General features: G+C 40.2%; 1 protein-coding gene across 5 annotated transcripts in view; it reads right to left on the bottom strand.

Annotated features, from left to right (window-relative positions):
- HSDL2 (hydroxysteroid dehydrogenase like 2) overlaps positions 1-22,832 on the bottom strand; it is a 120,497-nt gene that overhangs the window by 45,085 nt on the left and 52,580 nt on the right. For 4 of the 5 annotated variants that reach the window (XM_049710974.1, XM_049710972.1, XM_033427443.2 and 1 more), the window contains 4 exons: positions 16,811-16,925; positions 10,747-10,850; positions 9,646-9,744; positions 6,680-6,775 (listed from right to left, as the gene is read on the bottom strand). In XM_049710974.1, the coding sequence (XP_049566931.1) occupies positions 6,680-6,775; positions 9,646-9,744; positions 10,747-10,850; positions 16,811-16,845 (334 nt within the window). In that variant the 5' untranslated portion in view covers positions 16,846-16,925. The remainder of the gene's footprint in view (positions 1-6,679; positions 6,776-9,645; positions 9,745-10,746; positions 10,851-16,810; positions 16,926-22,832) is intronic. The other variant, XM_049710973.1, reaches the window with a different exon arrangement.

Genomic DNA, 22,832 nt, shown 5'->3' with positions numbered 1-22,832 from the left:
TTTTTTTTTTAAATTTTTGCTTGTGTTGGATCTTTGTTGTGGCACGCAGGATCTTCCGTTGCGGTGTGCGGGCTTCTCTCCACTTGCTGTGTGCAGGGTTCTCTCTACTTGTGGTGTGCAGGCTTCTGTCTAGTTGTGGCATGCGGGTTTTCTCTCTCTTATTGTGGCACGCAGGCTCCAGAGCGCATGGGCTCTGTAGGTGAGGCGTGCAGGCTCAGTAGTTGTGGCGCACGGGCTTAGCTGCCCCGTGGCATGTGGGATCTTAGTTTCCTGAGCAGGGACCGAACCCGCATCCCCTGCACTGGAAGGCAGATTCTTTACCACTAGACCACCAGGGAAGTCCCAGATTAACGATTTTTAAGTGTACAGTTCTTTGGCATTAAGTACATTCACAATGTTGTGCCACTATTACCGCCATTCATTCCCAGACTTTTCAAAATATCTTTTAAAAAATTTACTGGGTTGGCCAAAAGGTTCGTTCGGGTTTTTCCATAACATCTTAAATAAATTTGTTTATTATATTATAGATGTTTCGGGACTTCCTGGTGTTCCACTGTAATGAAAAAGATCCCGTATGCCTCAACAAAGATCCCACATGCCACATCTAAGACCAGATGCAGCCAAAAAATAAAAATAAATAAATTTTAAAAAATTATAGACGTTCCATGTGCTTAACATTTTATTTGGACTTCTGTATACACTATAGTATGCTCACCATTAAGTTTACTTTCCATTCATCACCATATAGTTGATCCTCTTTACTTACTTCACCCTCCTCCTCCCTTTCCCCTCCGGTACCCACTACTCTGTTCTCTGTACCCACACACAAACGTACACTCTTTTTTTTTTTTTAATAAATTTATTTTATTTATTTATTTATTTTTGTCTGTGTTGGGTCTTTGTTGCTGCATGCGGGCTTTCTCTAGTTGCGGCAAGATGGGGCTACTCTTCATTGTGGTGTGCCGGCTTCTCATTGCGGTGGCTTCTCTTGCTGTGGAGCACAGGCTCTAGGCGCGCAGGCTTCAGTACCTGTAGCACGCGGGCTCAGTAGTTGTGGCTCGCAGTCTCTAGAGAGTGCAGGCTCAGTAGTTGTGGCGCACAGGTTTAGTTGCTCCACGGCACATGGAATCTTCCTGGACCAGGGCTCGAACCCGTGTCCCCTGCATTGGCAGGCAGATTCCTAACCACTGCACCAGCAGGGAAGCCCCCACACGTACATTCTTGTATGTACACACTGAACCGAAGATACCACTGATTATAAAGTGTACCACTGACAGGGACTTCCCTGGTGGCACACTGGTTAAGAATCCGCCTGCCAATGCAGGGGACATGGTTTCGACCCCTGGTCCGGGAAGATCCCACATGCCGCGGAGCAACTAAGCCCATGCACCCATAACTACTGAGCCTGCGCTCTAGAGCCCATGAGCCACAACTACTGAGGCCATGTGCTGCAACTACTGAAACCCATGTGCGTAGAGCCCGTGCTCCGCAACGAGAGAAGCCACTGCGATGAGAAGCCTGTGCACCGCAATGAAGAGTAGCCCCCGCTCGCCACAACTAGAGAAAGCCTGCGCGCAGCAACAAAGATCCAACGCAGCCTAAATAAATTAATCAATTAAAAAAGAAAACAGTGTACCAATGAGGGAGAAAACCCTGCCAATTAAACTACAATATATCATCAACTGTAAGAGCAACCTGATATCAAAGATGTAAAAATGTGAAAACATGGGCATCTCAGAATCAGTGAAATACGGTATAAACTGCTTAACCTTGTTGGTAAGTAGGTCCCTTGAAAAACGGAAACCAGTTTTGGTTTCTAGTACCAAGAGAGGCCAGCTGCCACCCTGTCACCTTGACCTCCCTGGTTAGCTGAGTTCCCACGTCTACATGTAATGTGGTCCAGGTGACAGAGGACTGCAGCTATTCTGTGATGCTTTTGTTATCTTCCTCTCCCCTGCCATTGCCAAGTTCAGGAGCCACCAGTTCCAGACTCCCCACCCCAGCTCACATGAAACCTATCCAAAAGTGGACCTTTGGGACTTCCCTGGTGGTCCAGTGGCTAAGACTCCGCACTCCCAGTGCAGGGGGCCTGGGTTCAATCCCTGGTCAGGGAACTAGATCCCACATGCTGCAACTAAAGGTCCCGCATGCCGCAACTAAAAAAATATCCCACATGTTGCAATGAGGATCCCGCACGTGGTAATGAAGATCCCGTGTGCAGCTACTAAGACCCAACACAGCCAAATAAATAAATATTTTTTTTAAAAAGTGGACTTTCCTCTTCTACCACACTTGTTCTGACCAATCCAGACGCAAGACGCAGCAGGCATTTTCAATAGCAGCCCTCATCCCTCCTCCCCTCCCCACCCTCCACGTCAGCAGAAACTATGAAATGGGTTTTGTAAAATGAAAAATTATAGTTTTGAAGGTGACATAGTCGGGTGCCTGAGATCCTCATGTTGTGGAACTACTAAAGGCATGCTTTCTAGTCCGTTTTCTGGATGTGTTGAATTCACTGGCTTGAAAGTTCTAGACCCAGAAGGGGTAACGTAGCCAGTGTAGAGAAGGAACACCGAGCCAGGGAGGACGAAAAGTGTGGACCAGGACACTGTTTTGATTGTAGATAATATATGTCACACCGTACTCATTTCATTAAGTGCAATAAATCTCCTCTTCTTGGAAGGGCAATAATGTTGGGAGATTGCTTCTGGTTCCAGCAAGCATAAAGAAAGAACCACTCTACTCAGTCCAGAAAGAAGACATGTGTTTTTTAAATAGAGGCCTCCCAGACAGCCAGGAGCATGAACACCCTCTCAAATCCATTCTCATTGCCTCCATCATGAATAATGCAATATTCTAGCTAGATTTCCTGCCTCCTCTTTCCACAAACTTACAAGTCATCCTATATTCAGATGCCAAATTAAACTTCCTAAACCTCATCAACAAACCACCGCTCCTCTTTTCCTTCTTCTTCTTACTGTTCTCCTGCTTCTAAAATTCTAAAGTGGCTCTCCGCTGAATAAATTCAAGCTCCCAAACTCGGCAATCGAGCCCCTTGGGCTTAGTTTGTCCATCTTCCCCACAACCTCATACCCCCCCCCAACATTCAGGCCAATATGAACCCATTTGCAGATGCTCAAGTTCAGAGGGAAATAAATAGCCCACACCCCATCATGGGTACAGTATATTAAACCCCTTGTAGTTCCACCAAACACATGGTATTGTCCCATACTGCAGCCTTTTTTGTTCGCTCCGCCAGGAATGCCTTGCCCAGTCTCCTTGCTAACTCCAATATTCTCTTGTGGTCTCATTTCAATTGTTCCATTAGAAAACAACCTTTCCTAACCTTTAATCTGAAATACATGGCCCTCTTGTTATGTTTTAAAAGTATCCCGTACGTAATTCATTATGCCATGTATCATATGGAACATGACTGTCAACTGAATTCACTATGCTATACAAATCTAGGACCCAAATGATACCAATGGTTCCAAGATGTCTAGTCAATCTAAAACGAACATCTCTAAGCTAAAGCAAAGTCTCAGCAGTGAGCTGATTTCTTCTTCCAATCCTGATACTGTCCTCCACGTTCCCTGTCATACAATGTTCTCCCCCTTCCTTATATAAGCTTTGTTCAGAATGCCTATCTTGGACCTAGGTAGAAGGAAATCATACTGCACTTTCATTCATTCATAAAATACTTATTTAATGTCTACAATGACTATAATAAAATAAACAAAACAGATACTGTCTCTACCTTCAAGAAGCTTTTCTAGCAAGAAAGACATTAAACAGGGACTTCCCTGGTGGTCCACTGCTGAAGAATCTGCCTTCCAATGCAGGGGACGCGGGTTCGATCCCTGGTCAGGGAAATAAGATCCCACATGCTGCGGGGCAACTAGGCCCACACACCACAACTACTGAGCTCATGCGCCTCAACAAAAGAGCCTGCATGCCACAAACTACAGGGCCCACACGCTACGGAGGCCGCACCACAACCTGAGAGAGAAAACCCACACGCCACAGCTAGAGAGAAGCCCGCACGCCGCAGCTAGAGAGAAGCCCGCATGCCGCAACTAGAGAGAAGCCCACGCACCGCAACGAAAGATCCCTCATGCCTCAATGAAGATCCCGCATGCCTCAACGAAGATCCAGTATGCCGCAGTGAAGATCCTGCATGCCACAATGAAGACCCGACGCAGCCCCCCAAAAGAAGACATTAAACAATTATAGTTATAAAATCAGCAATTTAATTTCAAATGTTATAAGTGCTATGAAGGAGATGTCCAGATTACTAAATCTAGTGGTCAGTCCCCATCTTGTAAGAGCTATGAGCAGCATTTGACACAACTGATCACTCCTCTTCTTCCTTGAAACACTTTCTCCAATTGGCTTTCAAGACATCATACTCTTTGATTTTCTTCCTACCTTACTCTCCTATGTGGATTTTTTCCTCTTCTTCCCAACCTCTTAACATTGCAATTGCCAATGATACTTTCTCTTCTTCTATTCACTCTCTAGCTGACATCATCTAGCCTTGTGACTCTATATGCCATCTATATGCTGAAAATCCACAAATTCCATCTCCAGCCTGGACCTCCCTCATGGCCCCCAGACTTCCAAACCCAAGTGCTTACTGACCATCTCCAGTTGGATGCTCAATCACAATGCCCCAAACTGAATTTGTTCCCCAACCTCCCTTGTCTGTAGCATTCCCTCATCTCAGTTGATGGCAACTCCATTATTCCAGTTACTAAAGCCAAAGTAATTTTGGAGTCATCCTTGGCTCTTCTTTTTGTCTTATATCCTATATCTAATCCATCAGCACATCTTGTTGGTACTAACTGCAAAAAATATCAGAATCTGACCACTCTCTGCCTCTGCTATCACCCTGGCCACAGCTACTAATATCTGTGCCTAGGTTACTCCAATAGCCTCCAAACTGGTCTCCCTATTTCTCCTTTTGCCCTATGAGAATCTATTCTCAGCAGAGCAGCCAGAGAGATTCTTTTACAAATTGAAAAGAATCAGGCCCCTCCTCTGCTCAAAATCTTGCAAAAGCTCCTCATTTCACTCATAGAGTAAAAACCCAAGTCTTGGCAAGAACCTTACAACATCTGACCATTTCCTCATAAGCATCATCTCCTCACTTCCTACCACTCTCCCCTCACTCCAGCCACACTGGCCTTCTGCCTGCTCTTTCATCATTGCCAAGCAGGCTCACCTCAGAGGACCTTTCAAGGGCCTATGTCTTCTGTCTTCAATGCTTTTCCCTCAAATACCCCATTGACTAACACACCCCTAAGGTGAACTCCATCACCTCCTTACTTGAAGACCTCTACACGCAAATGTCACCTCAAAAAGGCTAAACCGGGCTTCCCTGGTGGCGCAGTGGTTGAGAGTCTGCCTGCCGATGCAGGGGACATGGGTTCGTGCCCCGGTCCGGGAGGATCCCACATGCCACGGAGCGGCTGGGCCTGTGAGCCATGGCCGCTGAGCCTGTGCGTCTGAAGCCTGTGCTCCGCAGCGGGAGAGGCCACAACAGTGAGAGGCCCGTGTACCGGGAAAAAAAAAAAAAAAAAGGCTAAACCTTTCTACCCTATTTAAAATTGCAACTTATCCTCCCTAACACCGGAGCCTTCTAATCTCCCTTACCTTCTTCTACTTTTTCCATAGCATTATCACCTTCTAGCATATTACATAGTTTGTTATTCATTATGTTAAATGTCTGTTGTGTCTCTCCCAATTATACTATAAGTTCCATAATGGCACATATTCTTGTCCAGTTTGTTCTCTGATGTACCTTAAGCAACTAGAACAGAGCTTAGCACATAATAGGTGTCCAGCAAATATTTGCCGATGAATAAGATATCAAATTTTTAGCGTTAGACTAGGCTTCTTCTCACTTTGTTACCCCAGAATCCCAAAGACCTAAAGATTAGAGGAGTGGAGGCAAGGAAAGAAGGACAAAGTGTAAATGATGGCAACAAACTCTTTCATCTCTCGCATTGAGAGGTAAACTCTCTGAAGGTAAGGACTGCATCACATTCATCTTCGTACCCCCAGGTACCTTGTGCATAGTAGATACTTAATAAATTATCTGTTGAGTACATAATGAATAAATAGCACAGAGAACTGTGCCTGGCATATAAAAATGTTTGGAAGATGAATGAATATAAAGCGTCAAGTAACATAATAGAGGTACCAAGAGGGAAACACTATGCTCAGACTTTATCTCAGAGACCTCCCTTTCTAACTGCCTGACTCTCACCATCTATCAACTCTGGTAACAGCAATGATTAAGGCAGGGGGAGGAGGTTGAGAAAGGATGAGAGAAGGAAAAGAAGTTGAAAACAAAGAGGCACAATAAAGTGTGAGCTTTTAAACTTTTTTACTGCGATTCACAAGTAACACTTTTTATCAGCATGACTAAAAACACATAATACCTACACATATACACTCACAAACATATACCTATTTCACTTATATATGACATTTATACATGAAAAAAGTTTATGAAACAACATTGACTCTTACTATATGCAATGCTCTCTAATATTTTCTATTTTATTCAATTAGAAATAAAATGAAACAACAACAGAATTCTGGCTGCTACCTAGTAGATTTCACAATCCACTAAATTGATTTCATGCCTCACTAAATTGATTTCATGACTCACCAATGAGTCTTGACATGTAGTTTGAAAAGTATTGTAGAAGCAGTTTTTTCACTCTCATCTTTGCCTCACTGCAATGAATATCACTCTCCAGAAAATCTTAAAAGAATTGTGTCTGCTACAGTAACATAAGGGAAACGAAGAAGCAATAAATCATGGTTCTGATCCCACAGTAGGTCAGGGCATAAAGAATCTTAGTCAAACTTCAGATGGAATTTTAAAAAATTGATTCCTCCTTAAAAAATTAAAAATAGAACTACCATATGATCCAGTAATTTCACTTCTGGGTATTTACCCAAAGAAAACAAAAACACTAATTCAAAAATATATATGCACACCAATGTTCACTGCAGCATTATTGACAATAACCCAGATATGGAAGCAACCTAAATGTCCATTGATGGATAAATGGATAAAGAAGATGTGGTGATACACACACACACACACACACACACACACACACACACACACACACACAATGGAACATTACTCAGCCATTAAATAAATTAAATCTTGCCATTTGTGACATGGATGGATCTAGAGAGTATTACACTAAGTGAAATGTCAGACAAAGACAAATATCATATGATCTCACTTATATGTGGAATCTGAAAAACAAAATAAACAAACAAAACAAAATGAAAACAGACTGACAGATAACAAACAGGTGGTTGCCAGAGGAGAGTGGGGTGAAGGGTGGGGAAAAATACGTGAAAGGGATTAAGAGGTACAACCTCCAGTTATAAAATAAATAAGCCACAGGAATGTAATATGCAGCATAAGGAATATGGTCACTAATACTGTAATAACTTTGTATGGAGACAGATGGTTACTAGACTTATCGTGGTGAGCATTTCACAATGTATGCAAATGTCAAATCACTATGCAGTACACCTGCAACTAACATAATATTGTACATCAACTATATTTCATTTAAAAATTTTTTTTAATTCCTGGAGTTCTTATGAGAAAAGAAAGATAGTGGCTAGAGAGCTGGCTGCAACGGCTAAATTTTCCTAAGAGTTGCATTAGCAACATATCCCAGGGCTCCATAAATTCTCACCCACAGCCCCTTGTTCTCCCAGCTTCTATACCATAGACCATTAGGTCTTTCACTACTGCCTGGAGCTGAGGAAATCTCCTCACCTAGTATACAGCAGATAGGAAGAAAAAGAAATCCATCATTTGTTTCTAAGCTACAACTCTGGGTACAGTTCACACTGCTATATGTGGCAGTTCCGTTCAAGAGTACCTCTAGGGCTATCATAACTTGCAAAAATACTGAATTAAGTGTTCTTCTAACAGACAGCAGTGTTTGTTGATTCTTCCTGTGTCTGGATATTGGATTGCCTTAGCTGCACTGCACTTTTTGTCTTTTCACTGCTCTATTCACCCTTAGATAATTTAAACAACGGCAACCTTGGCAGCAGGGGCAAGTGGAACGGTCTCTGCCCCACGGGTGGGTAATACAGCAGATGTACCAGTTACTGAATCCATTTGGAGGCCTAAAGGAGAATTCTCCCTGGTCTCCTCACTGTTCAGCCTTAAGGGTAGGAAATACTTCTCTCACCTGTTGAATCACCCAGGTGAGGGCCTCAGATCCTCCATGGGCTGAGCTCTCTCCAGGAACTTCTGAGTATTAATTCTCCCTCCAATGCTCTCTACTGGCCCCATTCTGTCCTCTGGCCCAGAGGGGAATAACCTCCTTCAAGCTTCTCAATTACTCCTCTTACAGAATCAATGTCTTGCTCATTCCTTCCATGTCCTGCCTGCCTGCCACCCCAACAACCTGCTCCACTCCGGGGAGTTGCCTGGTCATTGGAAAGGGTGGACAGCAAGGCCATAAGTTTCAACAGTCACCTTCTCAGAAACCCCCTGTACCCTCAAATAAGTGAAAAGATTCCAGTCTGCAATCTGTATGTTTCAAGGAATATAATGAAGAATATGAAGATACTTTCAAAGGGAATCCAAAATTATCATTCATTCAAAAAACACCTAAGTGACCACTGAATGGAGGGCACTGTCCTAGGAGGAGACACACCAGTTTGACCCCTAAGGAGTTTCCTTGGAAAGGGGTCACACTAATTTACATGTTGGAGTACTGATGTTAGTGCAACAAAGGTTCTGTTAAATACATAAAATGAAAAAGTGATTCCCACTACATTTTCCCTTTATCATACTTTTGTGGGGTAGGATTGTCATTTAGATTTAAGAGGAAAGTAGTTAAGGTTTTTCACAGGCATTATCTATTAAATATATGAAAAAACATATAATAGATATAGTTTGCCTTTTCTTTTACTTCCTTTAAGCTGTTTTGATATATAAGTGGAGAATAAGAACCCACAAGGACAAGCTTTCCCTTTCTGTCATTTTTACTGACTTTCCCTCATGTTTATACAACATATTCCCTAGCCTGCACCCATCAGCTTCCATCATACATTTAACTCTAAAGCTGCATACCCAGCCATATGCAGGTTATTCTGTCACCTAAAGGGGATCTAGGCACTCTGTGAACTCAGAACTCATGTGAAAGTACAGAAAAGTTGGTTTTTCATAAAGGAAAAAGACAAAGTAGTAAGAATACCAGAAAGTAAAGAAGCATTTGCTGGGATGTGTGAGGAGAAAACAAAAGTATAAGAATCTATAGAATTTTCTGAGGTACGAAAGATAGTGATGGAAAAAAGGTTAGGGAAACGCAGATGGCTTCCTGTTGGCTTTAATGAGACTCTTCAGGTGTTCCTGGGTTCAGTGTTTCTAGTACAGCAATCATGTAGTCATGCAGATCAAGTCAAAGCTAGAAGGTGACTGAAAAGGGCCTTTTATGCACAATAAAAAGTTGAACTTTTTTCCCAACAGACAGACTGAGGTTACCTTTGACAGTCTACTCACTCGCACCCCACCCCACCCAGCAAAGAGGGTCAAAGACAATAAATGAGAATCCAATAAATGGATTTTTTGTAAGTACATACCTGTTTTAGGCCACAATGCATTGACTGCAATTTCACCTTTAAATTCTTCTGCCATTCCAAGCACACACATAGACATACCATACTTAGCAATGGTGTAAGCTGAAAGAAACCACCAAGAATTTAATTAAGAAAGAAATTAATCTGTGAATTTAAATAACCAATTTCTTTCTATTACTATTCCTTCCTCGATATATTTTTTTCAGAATTATTTAATAATAATACAAAACATAATTTTAATTTACTATTTTTAAAAGAACAGTTTTTAAAGAAGTAACTGTAGTTTTATGGAAATGGTTTTTATATATATCAGGGATGAACCACTTTTACATACTTCCATCCTAATATTAGATTCAAAGAAAAAAGACGGTAATAAACTTTCACTTCTCTTAATATTATGGGAGTAAGTTACATTATTGTTTCTTAATCTGGTTTTTTTCCTTTTCTTTTTTAAAAAAATGAAAGTGACCATTTAAAGGAAAACTACTACTAGTAAAACATAAACAAAAGGTTGCAAATTCATTTAACCTAGTCTATTAAAACAAAACTCCTTTTGGTTTTGTTCTATGGGTTCCTACTTCAACTGCCTTCCTTTCCAAATTTTACTGAATTATGTTGAAATAAGGATAAGTATCTGACACAACTATTTCAAAGGAAGCACCTATACATAAATCTTGTTATTTAGCATACTCACCTTAAATCACTAGTTTTCTGTGAAAGGTAAAGTATTCCATGGATCGTTTTCACCAACTTTACTGAAGAATAAGTTACATACAATAAAACACACCCACTGGGACTTGAGAGAGCTTTCTAGGACAGGGATATCCGTATCTCCATTTGATTATTGGTTATACAGGTGTATACGTTTGTCAAAACTCATCAGACTGAACCACTAACATCTGTGCATTTTATTTAATGTAAATTATACCTCAATTTTTTAAATTAAAGATAAAAGATTAAGAATCTACTTACAAAATGCTATCAATTTCTGCATAGAAAATTTAATGTTGAACGCTATGTACAAATTGTGATTACATCATAGATATACTGGTTTAATACAAAACAAATTGACTAAACAAGCCATCCCCTCATCCTACCACCTACCACAGTGCTGTTTGAACCACAGTGGATTTAGGTTCAGCGGTGGGCTGAGATTGAGGATATGAGCAATTTTACTCTTTTTCAAATAAGGAATGCATGCTTTAGATCTGAAAGCAAAAGAAAACACAAGTCAAGTTACTAGCTTTCTAACAGCTTCATTACTTTCTTAAGTTATATTTTAAACTACTTCTACAGAGCAACTGAACTTGTTCAATAACCGGCAGGGTACTTCTGTTGGTTTTCTTTGTTGTTGTTCCCCCACTTACCTGGAATGCAGATAGGAAAAGCAACGAATATTCATCCTTTGAAGCTATGCATAATGGCCTGACAATATGATCTGCTTGATGAAAATAATCAATTCCGTGGCACACTAGCCTTATATCCAACTTAGATTATCTTCAACTACATCCTTCCAAGTCAGACAGACCTAGGTTCAAATCCTCCTTCTGCCCTTCATTGTGTAATCTGGGGCAAAATATATAGTATTCTAATTCTTAGTTTTCTCACTTGTAAATGTTGGTAATACCTGCTACTATCTAGGATTGACCAAGGGATTAAAATGAGATGATACATATGAGATACTTAGAACAGTGCATATATTAAACATGAAATAAACAACTGCTATTATTAGTATTACATATTCTGATTTTTTTTCATCTTAGTAGGTCTAGTATTCCTACCACACTGGAACTGTAATTTAATACATGAACTCCCAATACATAACCAAATTTAATTTGTACCAATATGCAATGCAATGTTCCTTTGCAGGCAATATTTAGTTGTTTGTTTTTTAAACCGTTTCAAAAAGGTAGATAATTTATTTTACAAAAGACACAGGTCCAATATTTGGAAATGTTTAATTATTAAGCTATAGTATATAGCTTAATAACATATTGTAGCTTAATAATTTTAGTTTTTAGTTTTATTTCACATTCAATAACTTCTAGGACTTGAAACTAGTCCATTCTTCTTAAGTCTGTTCCTTTATTACCAACGTACAACATTCTTGTTACCATCTACAATGTCTTTTTTTTTTTGCAATGTCTTTTTAAGTTTATAAACCAAATACAATCAATATCACTAAAGGGTTTTTGAACATATTGTTTTTCTATTACGAAGGTGCTTCACTCTTATCGGGGTGAGGTAGAGAAGGGCAAACAATATTACAGCTGTTTGTCATTAGAACAGTGAAGCTGCACATCAAAGCATCAACAGGAAACAACCTATTCCAAGCAATAAGACCATATTTCACACTCAAGGGAAGGCGTTCATTTCATTTACATTACAAACATGAGCTTCTCTAATATATTAGACAAAAACTTTCCACCTGCACTTTGCTTGCCTAACCCTCAGCGTTACTAACCCTAATCAGATACGTTTTCCACGGCAACATGCCCTATCTTACACATTATATTGAAAATTCTTAGCACCACGCTTAGATACTAATACCTTGAGCTTAATAAAAGAGCTAAGTTTACTAGAAACTTACTGTATGCTAGGCACTGCACTTATTAGTTATTACCTTCACATGAATTATTTTACTCAGTCAGGGTTGTAAGCTCCAAGGCCTATAGGGCATTTGAGTAAATGAATAAAGTGAGCTGGGTATAAGAAAGAGCAACGGTTCAGAAATACAGTTGAGCCTTATTACTGAATTTCTATAAGCATTTAACATGATGCAAACACATAGAATACTGGAGATTATATATTTAATTAAAACTTAGAAATACAAATCAGGATCTGCATTCTACCTCCTGTCTTCCAGCCCTGTTTCTTTAAACCACTAGAACACAAGACACAGGCCACAGGGCCCTGGGCACCAGGGATCAGGAAGCAGCTCCAGATCCTTGCTGAAATCTCCAAATAGGTCAGTTCTTTGGGCCTTCCCCTACTCTCCCTGAGGATGCTTCTCAGGCTTCCCTGAGAAAACAATCTGTACTCATCTTCTGTGAATGAAATGAGTGTCACTAAATAAAAAACAAAACAAAAATTTAAATGGAAATGTCTCATTATGAATTTCTCTTTTATAATGTATGCCTTTCATAGAGGGCCAAAAACCTGACACCCTTTTTTTGGTTCAAAGGTCAATGTCAGGTCTTTCAACTGGCATTGTAAAATGCCTTTAACTGGGAACAATTTTATTTAAAATTAGCTGTTAATAGGGACTTCCCTGGTGGCACAGTGGTTAAGAATCCACCTGCCAATGCAGGGGACACGGGTTCAAGCCCTGGTCCAGGAAGATCCCACATACCACAGAGCAACTAAGCTCCTGTGCCACAACTACTGAGCCCACGTGTCGCAACTACTGAAGCCCGTGCGCCTAGAGCCTGTGCTCCACAACAAGAGAAGCCACTGCAATGAAAAGCCCGTGCACGGCAACAAAGAGTAGCCCCCGCTCACCGCAACTAGAGTAAGCGTATGCGTAGCAACGAAGACCCAATGCAACCAAAATAAATAAATAAATAAATTTTATTTTTAAAAATAGCTGTTAATAAATATAGGAACTTTCAACAGTGAATAGAATCTTTGCTTTTAAAAAGGGTTTTAGGGCTTCCATGGTGGTGCAGTGGTTGAGAGTCCGCCTGCCGATGCAGGGGACACGGGTTTGTGCCCTGGTCCGGGAGGATCCCACATGCCGCGGAGCGGCTGGGCCCGTGAGCCATGCCCACTGAGCCTGTGCGTCCGGAGCCTGTGCTCCGCAACGGGAGAGGCCACAACAGTGGGAGGCCCGCGTACCAAAAAAATAAAAATAAAAAAAAATAAAAAAGGGTTTTATTTTAGGGTATCTATTCCTGAGATATTTGTAGATCTATTATTCCAACGTACTCATATTTAGTTTTTAGTACCTTAGTGCCCTACAGCTTATGTATTCCATTTGTAGTTCTTCAACTGCACAAATAGTTTTCATTCATAAAGGTAATTTTAAAGTTAGTTCATTTTCCTATATCGGATTTTTTGGTTTTGTTTTGAACTGAACAAATCTATAAACAGGAGTGTAGTTTAGGCCATCACTTTCATTTTTGGAAAATGACCTTGTTATAGGAAAGGGGACAAATTATCCTTGACAAATGGGTTTTCCAAAGACATAATTTCACAAGGAATGAGCAATGAGAATCATATACTTGTGTTTCCGTAAGTCATAATGTCAGCTAATAAAGCCAAGTCTTTGACCCAATCTTTGCTTGGGAACTGAGTTAGGAATTTTCTCTTGGGTGGCAAAAAAGAATTGATTTCTTTCTAATCAAAAACAATATCTCTACAACAGTACACCACAACCACACAATCTTGTCACAGAACTGACAGTCACTTTGTATTCAACATGAGTAAAGCACTGAATAGTCTGTATTTCAAACCACGGAAGTCTATTTAATTCTTAGAATTCATAATGGCCCGTTTTCAACTTTTTAGCAAGAGCTATTCCTAGTGAACAATACAATGAACAAACTTAATTTCTACACCTCTGTGAAACACTTCTACATTAGTTTAGACTTGTATAAGTTTAAAGTTAACCTTGACCATCACAGCCACACTGTCTATACCACTTTTTTTTTTTATTTACTTTGGGCTGCATTGGGTCTTTGTTGCTACGCGCAGGCTTTCTCTAGTTGCAGCCAGCGGGGCTACTCTTCGTTGAGGTGTGCAGGCTTTCCATTGCGGTGGCTTCTCTTGTTGCGGAGCATGGGCTCTAGGCACACAGGCATCAGAGTTGTAGTGCATGGGCTCAGAAGCTGTGGCTCGCAGGCTCTAGAGCGCAGGCTCAGTAGTTGTGGTGCACAGGCTTAGTTGCTCCGCAGCATGTGGGATCTTCCAGGACCAGGGATCGAACCCGTGTCCCCTGCACTAGCAGGTGGATTTTTTTAATTAATTAATTAATTTTTTGGCTGCATTGGGTCTTCATTGCTGTGCACAGGCATTCTCTAGTTGCGGCGAGCACGGGTTACTCTTTGTTGTGGTGTGCGGGCTTCTCATTGCAGTGGCTTCTTTTTGTTGTGGAGTACAGGTTCTAGGCACACGGGCTGCAGTAGTTGTGGCACGCGGTCTCAGTAGTTGTGGCTCATGGGCTCTAGAGCACAGGCTCAGTAGTTGTGGCACACAGGCTTAGTTGCTCCACGGCATGTGGGATCTTCCTGGACCAGGGCTCGAACCTGTGTCCCCTGCATTGGCAGGCAGATTCTTAACCACTGCGCCCCCAGGGAAGTCCTGATTACCACTTTTGATAAACCCACATTACATTTTCTAAAACATTTCTCAATCCTCAAGTCATTTCCTGATGTTCATGTCATGAGTATCCAGTCTAAAAAACTTTAATCACATCAAAATTATCCTGACACCATAAATAAATATAACTGGGTGGGTGGAATATTTATTCCTGTGGCTTCGTCATCTATAATAGAAACGGCCACAAATGATTTAAGTTTTTCATGCATCATGCCCTTCTAACCCTTAATTCAGCAGGAATAGTATTCCTGGTTAGGTTTATATTTTTAAACACTTATTTAAATGAGTGTTTACATTCAATCAAAATTCTTTCACAAAGTTACCAGCTGTAAAATATTTTGATGCCCAGATAATTTCTTCTTGTAACACATAACTGCATCACACAGCAGCATTGCTTATTTTATTTGAAAGTAAACACAAACCTATTGAAATGTTAGTCCTCTTTCTAGTTCATTAAGTTTTTCACCATAATCTTTTCAATATGCTTGCCACAGATCTTACTACGGTTTGATTCTCTATGGTTCCCATTCAGGAGGAATATAGGTTACACACCGAATTTATAGAAATACGCCCCACATCTACAAAGAAGCAAGCTCTCAACCATTTTACTTGCACATATGGCCCTCTTGGCATATGTCTCATTTTCCCACTTCAGATAGAGACATGGGTATGAGAAATATTTTACTTTCTCCTTTAATAGAAGAAGGAAAAGTGCAAGCACAATGATAAGTGGCAACTTTTTAGCCTGCCCTCAGCATCCAGAGACAATGGTGCCCAGTCCCCATCTGATAACGCAGTTGATACTCTGCCACTGGGCTATGGTAGCTAACTGTTGCCACGTGGGAACGCTGTCTCTATGTGGCCAATGTTTCAAGAAAGCCAGAAATCGGGATTTTTGTGTAAATCTCCTGATTTTTTTTCATGTAGGCAGCTAATGAAATTATGAATATAGGTAACTAATAAAAACAAAATGTTTAACACTGTCAGAGCCAAGTTTTGCTGATCCAAAAACACACATCCAAGGGCAAAGTTCAAAATTAAAGACAAATTTTACATTTAACCCTTATTACCAATCTTATGACATACTTCTCTATTATCCCCATTTTACAAATGAGAAAACAGACTCTGCAAGAGCTTAAGTTACTTGTACAAGCTCATGAAGATAGTGAGTCATGAAGGGTGGGGGTGAAATTTGAATCCTCAAAGGAGTCTGCCTCCAAAGCCCAAGTTCCTAACCACCTGTTCTATGCAAACGCATAAGGCAGATACACACAAGTACATATAAGGCAGATAAGAAAGTTCTGTGCTGATCTGCCCTTATATCCACATGAAAAATGGTAGAACCCGAAGGTAAATAAACAGATAAACAAATGGACAAACAAACAAGAGTGGACTAGGTCTGACCAATCCAGAACACAACAGGACTACATTTGCTCTCATTCTATATTTGATATTTTCCCTGACACTGCCTAAGATAGCATTAGCCTTTTTCAATTACATTAAAATGGGATTCATAATGAGCTTCTTGTTATTTACCTAACTAAAACTCCAGTGTTTTTCAGAGGAAGAGACTACTGCAGGTTTGCCAGAAGACTTGGTATGCATATATATATTTACTCATGCAAATGTTTGAAAATGTTTGAGCTATACTTTAGTCTTTATTAGAATCACAGAGAAAAGGCACTCTGAATAAAACTATTTAAAATACTACCTACTGACTTGGAGTACTTTTAGGCCTTTATAAGGGTTGACTAGATTTTAAACTGTATTCCTAACCTATTCAAATCTGTTTACAACCAGTTCTCTGACAAAACACTGCAACACTCTCTCCCACAGGTCTTTAACTTACGTAAGATAGGTGCCTCTGGTGTTGATGTTCATCATCAAATCCACTTTCTTTGTAGGTGTTTCCAATGTGTTGGTCAAGCTAATAGCACTGGCATTATTCACCAGAATATCAATTCCTGTATTCAAATAATCAACTTCTTAGTAATGTAATTTAGACTTTATAACAAAAAGAAATAAAAAACATTCACTCTATATAGTTGAAGTCCGAGTTCACAAATACTTCTTTTAGATAATATGACTGACGAATACACCAATGCAAGACTCAGTAGGTATGTCAAAACAGCACCCAAATGATTTTCACTGGCACATGGAGACCATAACCAGGGCTCCCCAGGAAACTGCAAGGAAGCTTAGTCCTTAGTGGTTTGTAGCTCCCGTCCTTATCTGTTCTCTTACTTCCTGGTCTTCCCTCCTCGTCTCCAAGAACCTTAGGTCAATTTCCTTAAAGTTTCCCACCCCCCCCCCCCATCATCTTTCCAAGGCCTGTCTCCCTTCCAAGCACACCGGTCTCCCTCCTCTCAAAGGCCCTTACTTAAATGGAAGAGCTCCTTTCTGGTCTTGGGAACTGGGAAAAGAGAAATGACCTAGAGTTTAAATTCCAGGCAAATCATGAAAATAGATCAGGTTTGTTTTGGTAACTTATACACAAAATAAATTTAGAATAATGATTATTTCTGCATATTCTATCCAGTCCTTATCCATATGTAACATTTATGGTTACAAGCTTAAATAATGTTAAATGAAAATGGTAAAATACAAAAGCATCTCAAACACATTTCTGCATTTCTACATGGCCTTCATAATTCTTTTCCTTTAAATTGAAGTACATCTGATTTACAATGTTGTGTTAATTTCTGTTGTACAGCAAAGGGACTCAGTTATAGATATATATACATTCTTTTTTATATTCTTTTCCATTATAGTTTATTTCAGGATACTGAATATAGTTCCCTGTGCGATACAGTTGGACCTTGTTGTTTATGCATTCTATTCAATGTATGTAATAGCTTGCATCTACTAATCCCAAACTCCCCATCTACCCCTCCCCCATCCCCCTCCCCCTTGGCAACCACAGGTCTGTTCTCTATGTCTGTGAGTCTGTTTCTGTTTCGTAGATAAGTTCATTTGTGTCATATTTTAGACTCCACATGTAAGTAATATCATATGGTATTTGTCTCTTTCTGACTTATTTCACTTAGTATGATCATCTGTAGCTGCATCCATTCTTTCTAAAGAGCATTTAATATTCTATCAAATAGATATATGACAATTTCTACTGCTGGGGTTAGACTGTTGCCTTAAACGTCTTTTATTATCTTAACTTTGCTTTGTCCCTCTCTCACAATATGTGGAAAATGGTTTAAATAAGGTTATTATACTTACAACATATTAGTCATAAGCTCCCTTTCTTCATTTATAGTAACATTATAAAATTTTGATCACGTCCTCATTCCTCATTCCTCAATTTCCATATTCTTTAGCACAGAGTTAGCGCTACTAATGTTTTCTTAAAACGTGTCCTTAGAATAACTTTGGATTCAACTATATTACATTTTATATCTTCGTTATAACAAAACTCAAACTCAAGTAAATCACCTGTATATATTGGACAAGTTTCACGTCCTGTGACTACCAGCTTTCCAGAATAAACAAAATGATGATGGTTTGCCTTCATAAGTGGCAAAGACCAGTGAAAGGAATTTTTAAATCCACGACATGCTTCTCAATTCACAAAACTAGATATTGCTCAATCTCATCACTAAGACATAATCACTGAGGGGCTACTCTGTATAAGGCATGCTGCTAGGGCCTAAGAGACAAGGAAGATAATATTCACTAAAGAAAAAGCCAGGTGGGAGCAAAGCAAATTGAGTGTGGGTCTGGGTGAGATGCTGGACTGATGGGTGTGCAAACCACCTGTGTAGAATTACCCTAATTAAGGCGATGAAGCTAATGAGGGTTGATCCAATCAATGGATTCCTTGGGCAAATCCAACCTTTATTGACTTCATCTCTCACTATGTGATAATAAGTGACAGCTATGTTAGCAGAGCAAACATCTGGGCCCAAAAGCAAAAGAAAGTAGATGAGTAATGAAGATATACTGACTGGGAAAACTCTATTTGACTTGCCAGTGATAAAGAGAAAAAAAACTGGGTCCAATTAAGAGAAATCTTAAAATTTCTGAACTCAGATGGGCCAAATTAAAATGGATCAGGGAACGATGGTGGGAAATGATAAAGAAAAGGCATATATGTATGCTTGCTGCAGAAGAAAAAGGTGGCAGGAAAGATTACATCTATGGTTTATGAAATAGCATAATTTACTCAAGGCCTGAAACACTCTGAAGATGAGGGAAGGCAAGGTGATAGGGAGTACCACGTGGCAGAGGCCTCCCAGGGCACAGGTCAGGAAGCACCATCCACTGTGCAGGACTTTGTTAGGGATAATTCCCCAGCAGAGAGAAATATCAGGGCAAAGGTAGAGTGTTCCCTAAAAGGCAGACTTCAAAGGGCTACAAAACTCCAAACCAGACCATATCAGTAGCAACCACAGTATGGAACTAAAACCAAACAAGCAAAATATAAAGACTTGGGAGATCTGTGGAAAAAAAACACAGAGGAAAAAAAGAGCAGGCTATGAATCATCCCATAAATGTGGCAGCCATCCTGATTAGGAGACAGCAGAAGCTGAGATGCTGAACAGAGCTCACTGAAGAATTAAGAATTAAGATTCTGCATTGTTACGCCAGAAAAGCAGAAGTTAATGGGCAAATGGAAAGCAAAACACTTTAAATACATCAAAGTGGATCCTAAGGAGGAGGGAAGGAAATGTTAGGATAGATTCCAAAATAAAGGTAACTCCACCACCAATTTGTAAATTTAGCAAGAAGATAGAAAGGTTTCAGGGCTTCCCTGGTGGCACAGTGGTTAAGAATCCGCCTGCCAAGGCAGGGGACACGGGTTTGAACCCTGGTCCAGGAAGATCCCACATGCCGTGGAGCAATTAAGCCCATGCGCCACAACTACTGACCCTGCACTCTAGAGCCCGCGAGCCACAACTACTAAAGCCCGCATGCCTAGAGCTGGTGCTCAATAACAAGAGAAACCACGGCAATGAGAAGCCCAGGCACTACAACAAAGAGTAGCCCCTGCTCGCTGCAAATAAAGAAGCCCACACACAGCTAAGACCCAACGCAGACAAAAATAAAATTAATTAATTAACTTTTTTAAAAAAGAAGTGTTTCAGATGCCCATCTCAACAACAGGTAGCAAAATACATTGGGAGATTTTTTTCCCCAAAGATATGAAAAGCATACCTTCTTAATTGAAGATTTCTAGCAACTGAGCTAAGTTCTAGGACATGAAGCCCAAATCAATAATATGGATCCACTGACTTCTAAAGAAACAAAAACCAAGATTTGCTTTTGTCCTTACCGTTTTCTCTGTCTACTCCTGGAAAAGTACATCACGTGATAGACAAAGTTGAATTAATCCAACATTGAAGATGCTGAAGGAATGATACCAGGTTCAATGGAAGACAATCTAAGCTACAGTGGCTAAAAAAATGCAGACCATCCATGCACCTGAGTGAACCTCCTTGGCTGGGACAAAATAGAGTTAGAAAATTGGAGAGGAGATATTTCTGGGTCTTAATTCTTCCAAGAAAAAGATTTCAGTGTGGCTCTTTAAATTCTGTGGCAACAACAGGAGAAGAAATCAATTTGTGAGACTTCAGTTTATTCTGGAGGATCCCAACTCTGGAAAGTGGAGCTGCTTCACATTTTGACACTCAGGAACAAATTTTTGGACTATGATGTCATTAGTACGTAATATGTAACTCTTTCTGGTGAACCAGATTAGACAATGCAGCTAGAATTCAAGACGGGAAGTTAAAAGGTGGGTGAAAACTATTATATATAAGATGGATAAACAACAAGGTCCTACTGTATAGCACAGGGAACTATAGTCAATATCCTGTGATAAACCACAATGGAAAAGAATATTAAAAAAAAGAAGGTATACATGTGTATAACTCAGTCACTTTGCTGGACAGCAGAGATTGGCACAACTTTGTAAATCAACTATACTTCAATTAAGAAAAATAAAATTTTAAAAATACAAATGAAAATAAAAGGGGAGACTTCCCTGTTGGCACAATGGTTAAGAATCCGCCTGCCAATGCAGGGGACACGGGTTCGAACCCTGGCCCAGGAAGACCCCACATGCCGTGAAGCAGCTAAGCTTGTGCACCACAACTACCGAGCCTGTGCTCTAGAGCCCGTGAGCCATAACTACTGAATCCCGCATGCTGTAGGGCGCAACTACTGAGTCCACGTGCTGCAACTACTGAAGCCCACGTGCCTAGAGCCTGTGCTCCGCAACAAGAGAAGCCACTGCAATGAGAAGCCCGTGCACCACAACAAAGAGTAGTGCCCCCGCTTGCCGCAACTAGAGAAAGCCTGCGTGCAGCAACGAACACCCAACACAGCCAAAAAATAAAACTTTTTTTTACAAGTTTAAAATAATTAAATTAAAAAAAATAATAAATGGGGGGGTGAATTGGGGGCCTATATAGTATGGTCTTGAGTATCTTTAACTAATGTCCATCTTGACTCATTTCAGAGGTTTCTTGGGACAATACCAGACAACAGCTGAACTGCTGATGTTCTCTAACAGAACTACAGGACAGAAATAAAGATCGAGAAAGGGCTCAGACAAAGCTGGTAGCAGCTCTCCCCAGTATTCTGATGATTTCATTCTCCAAGAAGGATAACTTGCCCTCAGTTGATAAACCCAATGGATCAACAGAAAGAACTAAAACTGGATGAATACAGAGAAAGGAAAAGCTCCAGTCTTCCACCCTCACCCACCTTATCCCTTAATTCCTCCCTAAAAATGAATGGCTAAACTAATTAGGTTAAGTCCTAATTGGCACTAATTGCTCACTTTCACTAGTAGGGAAAGTCATTTTAGATAAAAGGTTCTGCACATGAATGTGGCATCCTTCCTTCCTCTTTCATATTTGCAGCCCGATCAGTAAGAAAAAAAAAAAATACCCAGTAATTTTGCATTCTCTCTCCTCTTCTCTCATGGGCATTCACATTACTTTGGGAAAGGCTGCCAATCAGGAGTAAGATCTTGGATTTAAAAGAAGAGGCCCCATTTGAGCCAAAGCTTTGTGCTCCAGTCCTGAATAACACAGCACTCCACACTGGGAGTTATAAGCACGAGCCTTGCTAACAATAAAGCATTAACCTTGTTTCCCATTGGGCAATATCCTTTGTATGTACATACAGTCTCTGGAATATTATAGGGAGAGAGTGGGAATAGGGCAGGATCTGGACATGGCTACGTGCCTTGCTATAATGCCATCAAAGTCTCAGTTCAACTCCCAACACTTGCCTTCTAGCAGCTTATGAACCAATTGGGGACAAAAAAGAAATACTAAGATCTAAAGTCGTACAAGATGAGGATCAAAGGAATGTTTTTGGAATTCAGAGAAAGAAAAATGTACACTTCTGATTAGTTGGCATAGTCAGGAAACTGGCTTCATGAAGGAGATGAGATTAAAGCACAAAAAGGTAGGATTTCAAAAGACAAAGAAGGGAACATTTCAGGAAGGATCAGAGGTGGAGGAGTGGGCACTGGAGGAGCCTCAGGAATACGAACAGCAAAAGCTGAGAGACAAAAAAAATTAAAGGTAAGGAAATGGATGTAAACAATTTTGGCTGAAGTAGGGAGTTTACATAGGGGTGTAGAAGAAAGATGAAACCAAAACAAGTCTGTTAACACCAGAATGTGAAAGATCTTGAATGCCAATAGGTTATCTGCACTTTATTCAATAAATATTAAAAAGTCATCAAATGATGGTTACATGAACTGGGGAGAGACAAGTGGATGGGATCTGGGGAACCACTTGGCTAGATGTATGTTATTGTCAAGGTCTTAACTTTATTGTGGATGGTAAATTTGTTATACTATCCAAAATGATTTTTAGGGGAATCGGGAAGATGGCGGAAGA

The sequence above is a fragment of the Orcinus orca genome, chromosome 6 (assembly GCF_937001465.1).
Source record: "Orcinus orca chromosome 6, mOrcOrc1.1, whole genome shotgun sequence".
NCBI classification, from domain to species: domain Eukaryota; kingdom Metazoa; phylum Chordata; class Mammalia; order Artiodactyla; family Delphinidae; genus Orcinus; species Orcinus orca.
Note: the sequence above shows the minus strand (reverse complement) of the source record. Positions and strands in the feature narration are given on the sequence as shown.